The following is an 8,168-nucleotide window of genomic DNA, read 5'->3' as shown; positions in this document are numbered from 1 at the left end:
ATCCCAGCATTTGGGAGGCAGAGGCAGGAGGATTTCTGAGTTCGAGGCCAGCCTGGTCTACAGAGTGAGTTCCAGGACAGCCAGAGTTACACAGAGAAACCCTGTCTTGAAAAACCAAAAAGAAAAACAAAAGAAAGAGGAGAAACGTAGACATGCCACTTGCCCCTTTGGGACATATTCTAAAGGGCACAGAGAGTGGTTGAAATATCTCAGAGGCACAGGCCTGAGGAGTCGTGCCTTTTTTTGTCCATGCCTCCATTCCCTGCAGGGAAGGGCCCCCATGAGAGAATGCCCCTGACTTTTTTGGATGTTTTCCTAGAAGGGACAACTAGGGCATGGAATGAGCTATGAGATACAGATTCAAGCTCAGCCTGATGAAACGATTAGCCTGGGATCTGGACAGGAGCAAGGGAGATCCTATGTGAGACCCAGGCATGGGGGTCTTGCCTGGTCTCTGGTGCTTAGGCTCTTCCTAGCCTTGTCCACCTCCCCTGGCTCTCACCTTTCCATGGGCAGTGGCTGCCTCAGAAGTGACGTGAGGACGGTCTCCTGGTGGTAGTGTGCCAGCAGGAGGATGCCTTCAATGAGATGTCGCCTCACCTCTGGGTGGTCCACCACTGGCAGGTGGACCAAGATGGCACCCAGTATCTCAGCCACCTGAGGAGGTGACAGACATCTTGAGGGGCAGTGTGGGACATTTGGGTTTGGTGTTGGTTATTTTAAATTGTCAACCCAACTTAGAATCAACTGGAAAGAGAGTCTTAATAAGGAATTATCTAGGTCAGGTTGGCATGTGGGCAGGTCTGGGGACAGAGCGTTGTTTTAATTGTTGATTGACACAGAGAAGACACAGTCCACCATGGGCAGCAGCATTTCCTAGGCTCTGTGCTCTGAACTATGGAAGACCAAAGGAAGCAGAAAGCAAGCAAGGATGCATGTATCACTTTCTGCTCTTAACTGTGGATATAATTTCACTAGCTGCTTAGTGTCCCTCAGTGATGAGCTATAACCTGTTTGACCATTGACTTTGCTAAATTGTGTTTGTGTACTTTATGACAGCAACAGAAATAAAGGTAGTTCAGGGCCTCTGTAGGATACTCCTCCCTTGGGGAACATGGTATGTAGGTTAGACACCCCCCCACCCCCAAAGCCCTCTCCAGAAGCCCTGTAGGTCTCTTCCTCCTACACGTTCAGTGTGTCTTCACTAGGGCAGGTATGTGCTCCACTGAAAAGAGCGTGGCACCAGTGGTCCCTCATCTACTCACTGACTAGTTACATCTCAACAGCTTTCTCGTTCTAGAACTCTCTTTTATCCCCTTTAATACCCCTGGTTTGGGTGGAAGCGGTCAGTCTCAGTGTGTGCTACACAGCCTATACTTGTACACACAGGTCAGCCCCAGCACCAATCCAAGCATCCCCGGCTGAGCTCAGCTACCTTGTCCTCTAGTTCCTTGACCCTCATCTGGAGGAAGATGCCTATCCAGGTGACAGCAGCCCTGTCGTGCTGCAGGTCCATGGCCCCAATGTTCTCACAGAGCTTCTGGATGAGAGAGACAACCTCGTCGCAGTTAAACTCTGGGCAGACCACCTAGGACCAGAGCAAGACAGAATTCCAGGCTTCCTCCACTCTTCTGTCCCAAGTTTCCAACTTAAAACCACCTGCAAAGAGAATCTTAACAAGGAATTACCTAGGTCAGGTTGTTAATCTAGGAAGGGAAGACCCAGCCCACCATGGGCAGCAACATTCTCTAGGCTGTGCCCTGAACAATGGAAAAATGTCCCAGTTTCCCAAGGTTTTCAGTATGTACTGAGCCACTTCCACTCCTTATCACTGCCCCTTACTCTGCCTGTATCTTATACAAGACATTCCCTTCTTCACAGCACTGTCTTGTAGACACTCTGTGACCTCAACCTGCAGCTATACAAACTCCCACGGGCACCAGGAAGACTACCTCTGCACCCTAGGCAGAAATGACTTTAAGTCCCATTTCTTTGAAGGTCAAAGCCCATTTCATGGTCCTGGGTACTTGTATTTATCAGTATGCCACTAGCAGCTCAGGAACTAATGCCAGTGTACTGGTTTGAATAAGAATGACCCCTATCTATAGGCTCCTGTATTTGAATTCTTAGTCACCAGGGAGTGGAACTCTTTAATAGGATCAGACGGTTTAGGAGGTGTGGCCTTGTTGGAGGAAGTGTGTCATTGAACTTTAGAGTTCCAGAAACCCAAGCCAGGTCCAGTCTCTTTCTCTCCCTGTGGATCAGGAGTTAGCTCTCAGTTCCCTCTCCAGCACCACCCTGCCTGCTGCCATGCTCCCTGCCAGGATGACAATGAACTAAGCCTCTAATTTCTTTTATAAGAAACCCTTTCCACAGTCACTAGGGTCTTGGAGGAGTCAGCTAGGGACTGTCAGGTATCTGCCCTTTCTGTCCCAGCTACTACAAGCCATTTCAATACAGATGCATCAGGTGTACCAAACGCTGCTGAGATGCGATCTCCTGGGTGGTAACACCGGCTATTCAGCCAGCACAGGAGAGTGGGGCCCCCCTAGCACAGCCCAGTGTCACCTTGGCGACTCTGGAGGAAGCACTGGAAATCTTGTTCATGTCTGTGTCCTGGAGGTCCTCCTTACATTTCTGCAGCTCCTGCTCCTTGGAAGTTCCCCATAAAGAGCAAGTCTGGCTCACTGTTGGGAATACAGTCAGAGATGATCAGCAGGGGAGAGTGCCTGGGCTGGCCTCCAGCATATGCACACCCCTTCCCTTCTAGCCTCCATTCACTGTTCCTTCCACACAACAGCCTTTACACACACCACTTCCACACACTGTTCATGAATCAATCTACTGTTCCTCCATCTCGGTTCTATCCAGTTCTGTGGCTCCCTTGGTATCTGCAAGCTGGATAAGTCCAAGACTGTGCCTTCAGTGGATCTGTCTCATCCTGTGAGCCCTTTTTCTGGAATCTTCTGTGACCTTCTCAGGCAGCTCTCTCCCCTCTGTTTAAGTTAGCCACATGCTTGTCTTCTTGCCTGCCTGCACATGGGCCGTACTTCCCCTGGGGCCTGCACCAGTACCCTAGGACTGGCCATCACCCCAACATGTCCCTCATGTCCTGCCTCTTCCGTACCATGAAGATCTAGCAGGCTGGACAGGACGTTAATAGAGGCCAAGCGGGTTCTTCTGTGGGCATCACAGGTGCATGGAGCAATGAGTCCAACCAGTATTCCAAACTGCCCCAGCTTCAGCGGGATCTGAGAGACAAGAGACGTCAGAGCTCAGGTCTCCACACTCAGATGCACAGCTAGGGCTGCCCAGGGACAGCATACAGGGCAACTACAGTGTGCAAGCCCTGCCACTCTGTGCCTTCCATTCATGCTCACATCTCCTCAGTCACAGAGCTGGACCCTTAGAGGTCAGTCAACCAATATTAGAGAAATCCTAGCTCAGGATTCACCCCCAGTCAGCTCTGTTCTGCACTACTCTGGACTTCCAGATTTGCCGTATTCCTACAACTGAACTTCAGGTTCCAACATGAAACCTACTTAGCAGATTAGTCACCTGGGCAGGCACTTCAGCAGTCCCTCAGGTTCCCTATCTGTACAGTTGAGTTAACCCCTTCCTCTTTCAGAGAGTGTTATCAAACGTGGATGGTGGGCTCTAGGTGACAGATTGTGTGCACCATCTGACTTTGAACATTCTTTAGCATCCAGCTCGACTCTTTTATCATGCCAAGCCTTCCTCCCCACCTCCACTTAGATGCTTCCGTGGCTTACCACACACTACCCCAAGACCTGAAGCTACCCTTACTCACCAGTCCTGGCAAACCACTATCCGGTCCACAGCCATCTCTAAGACTAAGACAGCCAGAACTCAGAGCAAACACAGGTAGAAGAGACCTCATGCTATGGGTGCTGATTGATCAATAAAATACCACTTTGTTTTCTACTTCCTGGTGCGGGTGATACTTGTTAAGCTTGTTTTATGACTGTTGTGATGTATTTCAGTATTCTAGGGAAATGGTATCTTTCCTGTATGGTATTCTGCATTGGGTATCTACTGCATGAGCCTCAGGCACCACTCAGCCTGGATCCTTGCCAAGCTACGATCCCATCCTCTGCTCCCTCACCCACCCCAAAGCCCAGGCTTGCACATCGCTGCTGCCCCTTCCCAAGGGACTCCTGGGGCAGATTTTGATCTGAGAGGTGCTCCATCCTCTGAAGAGCATGAGGAGGTTTTCTACAGATACAGCATAGAGTGGCAGACCATGGGATGGGGGTCCCTGGACTCACACAGACACCAATACTTTGAACGTAGATCTGCATGAGATGGAGATGGAGGGCCATGGCTTTCTCCCGTTCCCATTCTTTCTCTGACAAGATCCACTTCTCCAGGAGCTGTGTGTGGAGCCCAGAACACAGAAGCAGGGTTAGCATCCTGAGCACGGCCAGCTCCACCCCAGCCAGGTTTCACCTCGTAGTCCCTCCCACTCAGAATTCGACTGTCAATACTTCTGGCATGGTTCTAAACACCTTCTTCCCTAACCCTGCCATGAAGGGAATTGAGGTTGGGGTCACTGGGATGTCTCCAGTATCCTCACGAGAACAGTACTTGAAAGATGTGCTTGTATCCCAAACCTCAGCTCAGGTGTTGCTTGACAGGACGTTCTAATGTCAAAGTTGTGTTCAGTGCAATGAACACACACACACACACACACACACACACACACACACACACACACACACACGGCTATATGTTAAAGCAGTGCCAGCCTGTGGTGCAGCTGAGAGGTGATGGAATCTTTAGGCAATGGGCTTAGCGAAGGGGAATGAAGTCACTGTGACATGCCCTTACAGGGGGCAATGGGGTCCCATTCTCCCTCTCTGTCACTTTTCAGCCATGAGGTGAACAGTCTTCTTCTACCTTGCCCTTCTGCCATGACGTCTTGTCTTACCACAAGCCCAATGCAATAAAACTAGACAGCCATAGAGTAACATCTTTGAAAGCACACGTCACACTAAGCCATTCCTCACAGTGCGGCTCTCAGATCACAATCCAGGAAGGGTGTGGCCACCTTTGGCTCTGGACCCCTCTGCCAGGTAACTCACATGCACAGTGTCCTGCAGCCCCTTGGGGTCCAGCTGTCTCTGCAGGAGGCCCTCCATCAGCTGCTTTAGGGAACGCATGGCATTTGCATACAGGGTCTGAGAGGAGAGAGACAGAGAGACAGAGAGACAGAGACAGAGAGACAGAGACAGACAGAGAGACAAAGAGAGAACATTGTGCAGCCATGAAAGGCACACATACCAACTTACCAGCACTCTGCAAGTGTGTCTCTGTGCCTGGATCAGGAGATGAGAGGCACCAAAGTGGGCTATGGGAATGCATTGTTGCTCACGGAAGGAAGACAAAATGGTTTGTGAATCTTCTGCCATGCTCTCATCCCTCATACCCTGGGACCTTTGAAATCATTTGCTGAAGATTCTGGGGCCTCTATCAGACTGGGTACCTGACAACTCACAGGATGCATCTTCATGCATACACACCCCCACTGACCTCTGGGCTCGCTGCAAATGAGAAATAAACTTGAATCGAGTGAAATCTCTGAGGTTCCAGGGTTTACCTGTTACAGCAGCTAGCATTAGCTCGTGTTTACTAATAGAGCTGCTCCACACCGCTGCCTTGTAGGTGGTTTGGGAAAGTGGAGCCTGCCTATGCCAGCGTAAACTTGCAGGTTCTGACCCAGAGAACAAGGAGGCTTCCCTGGGGAATCCTACCTTGACGGACTCGTTGTCTTCCCCTGGGGGTTGGAGGGAGATAACGGTGTGTATGCTGATATCCATCAACTCTGTGCTCTCCTCTGGAGAGTAGAAAGGCTTCAGCGTGCTGAGGAAACATGTTAGCAGCAGGAGTGGTCACTGGGAGCTAAGCTCATCCTGCGCATGGCCTACTCTGGGCCAGGGATACGTGTCCCAGAATGAGGGGAGGGCACAGTGCCTTGGCTGGGGACCTAGGCATGCGCCCCTGACTAGGAACCCTGTTCCGCCTGGCCACTATCCTACAATACTATATTTGTGGTGGAAGCAGGATTTGAGGGTGCAAGAGTTAGTCTTTCACACGTTGCCTGCTCAGAACAGACTCTTATATCTCATGCAAGGCCTGGAGGAAAATTCCTAGCTGCTACTTAAAATCACCTGGACATCATTTTTTAAGGACCCCACCCCATCCCCAGGGACCATGCCCAAGCTCTAGGGATTCTTTTGCATGAGTCTGGGGCAAGATCAGTTCTATTAACAACTCCCTGGAGCGTCTATTGTGCTCCAGAGCTGAACGGAGACATCCTGCCCTCAGAAGCTCTGCCTGCCTGCCTGTTTGCCTCTCTCTCTCTCTCTCTCTCTCTCTCTCTCTTCTCTCTGTGGGGGATTGAACTCCCAAACAAATCTAGTCATCCTGTGTCAGCTCAGATCAAAAGTCAAATGTCAGCCTCTACTAGCCTTTTTGCCGGCTCCTATTGTGCAGAGGCTCAATTACCTTTTCATGGCAGGCCCTTTCTTAGCCTTAGAGAGGGTGGTCAGCCACCTGCAAGCATTCTTCTGTCAGCTCCTACCTATCATTCTGTCTGTGCGCTTGTTCTTTCTTCAAGTCCCTACAGGCCTTGCCTGGCATACAACCATCTGTGCTTCCCTGAGGGGTGTGGCATGTATTCAGCAGCTCTGCTAAGAACAGCCCACATACCTACTAGTCACCTTATCCCAGGAGAGGCACCCAACTTGAAAACCTTCACAGAGGAGTCTGGAGAGAGATGAACCCTACCTACCATTGTCTCAGGGAGTCATTGCTCAACATCACTGCCATTGAGGTGGAAAGATGGGGTCTGAAGGAGCCCAGAGGGGGGCACTGAGAGGTGGTCACAGACTTTGTCCCATCATCAGGAGGCAGTAGGAGCTCTGGCAGGCCCCGCCCCAGCTCACCTCAGTTGTGAGAGAGCATCCATTGCCATGGACCTCACGGGAGAAACCAAGTGGTCGGGTGGTTCTGCTTTGATGATCGCCTGTCCGGCACAAGAAGGGTTGTGAGTTGTTGCTCACCTGGAAGTTGAGTTAGGCAAGGGGCGGTCACAGCTCCTTATCTGGTGCCAGGATAAGGAGAGCCTGGGCCTTTGTACAGAGCTCTGGGGTTCACGTGCCCACATTCTTTAAGGCTTATTTGGCAGCCAAGCACAGAAGGAGGAACACACACAATGGGCATAGGCTTCTTTCCCAGGGCCACCATGACTTGATGTGTGTCCTTGGCCACACAATGCACTTTCCCAAGCCCAAGTTTCCTTGTCCTATACAAGACTTGATGCTGAGTTAACAGCTTGTGCCGGGCTCTTGTACAGTGACTGGGGATAGAAGGCAATGGCCATCCATTTCCCTGCTCCTCCTGCATCTCACTTTCCCCAATGACAGCTCTTGGTGCAGTACAGGTGATACTCTCATCCTTTGTCAGCCATGAGAGAGAGAGAGAGGCGACATTTGGGGGCCAAGGGTTAGCTGGTGCACAGGTTCCATCAGTCTGTAGACAGTTGGCTCTAAACTTCACTGATGTTCTGTGCAAATGACTCTCTAGCTCTGCTGCTAAATGACCTGTGTCTGCTAAGCCTCTTCCTGTGGAAAAGCAGTGGGGCTGTGTCTCATCAGCTCACTCCCACCCATTCCCAGTGAGCCTCTGCTGACTGGTCCCTGAGCCAGCCTCTTTTGGGCACCACTGGGCACAAGTCAATTAAGGTCCTACCCCAGTTTTTTTGGGACATGAAACCCTCTATGATACACCAAAGCTGTTCTTAGATTCTATTGTTCAGTAGATCAAATCAAGAGTGGGGCAGGAAGGCTCGACAGCCCCCAGAGATAGCTTACAGATATCCTCAAGGAAATTCAGCCGGGGCACAGTTGAAGAGCTAGATCCCAGGCCACCCAGGACTGGAGAGTCCTGTCCCACTCACAACTATGAGGCCAGTAAGAGCAGACTTGTGGGCAAACTGGAAGTCCTCTGGGTCTTGGATGCTTTTGATGGCGCTGGTGACCTGCACAACACTCTTCATGAAGGCCATTTTGAGGCTGATGTCCTAGGCCCAGAGGAAGAATGTGAGGGAGAACCTGTTTGCCAAGGACCCATGAGAGTCCTGAGCC

General features: G+C 50.9%; 1 protein-coding gene across 1 annotated transcript in view; it reads right to left on the bottom strand.

The window, feature by feature from the left end:
• Positions 1-8,168, bottom strand: part of Mroh2a (maestro heat like repeat family member 2A) — a 32,857-nt gene that overhangs the window by 7,520 nt on the left and 17,169 nt on the right. Inside the window, exons 22-30 of the mRNA XM_021198989.1 lie at positions 7,982-8,104; positions 6,969-7,048; positions 5,775-5,883; positions 5,106-5,201; positions 4,290-4,394; positions 3,128-3,251; positions 2,569-2,687; positions 1,436-1,588; positions 503-657 (exon numbers count right to left, since the gene is read on the bottom strand). Coding sequence (XP_021054648.1) covers positions 503-657; positions 1,436-1,588; positions 2,569-2,687; positions 3,128-3,251; positions 4,290-4,394; positions 5,106-5,201; positions 5,775-5,883; positions 6,969-7,048; positions 7,982-8,104 — 1,064 coding nt within the window. The remainder of the gene's footprint in view (positions 1-502; positions 658-1,435; positions 1,589-2,568; positions 2,688-3,127; positions 3,252-4,289; positions 4,395-5,105; positions 5,202-5,774; positions 5,884-6,968; positions 7,049-7,981; positions 8,105-8,168) is intronic.

Source organism: Mus pahari, chromosome 5 (assembly GCF_900095145.1).
Source record: "Mus pahari chromosome 5, PAHARI_EIJ_v1.1, whole genome shotgun sequence".
Classification (NCBI taxonomy): domain Eukaryota; kingdom Metazoa; phylum Chordata; class Mammalia; order Rodentia; family Muridae; genus Mus; species Mus pahari.
This window is presented reverse-complemented; position numbering and strand designations above follow the sequence as displayed.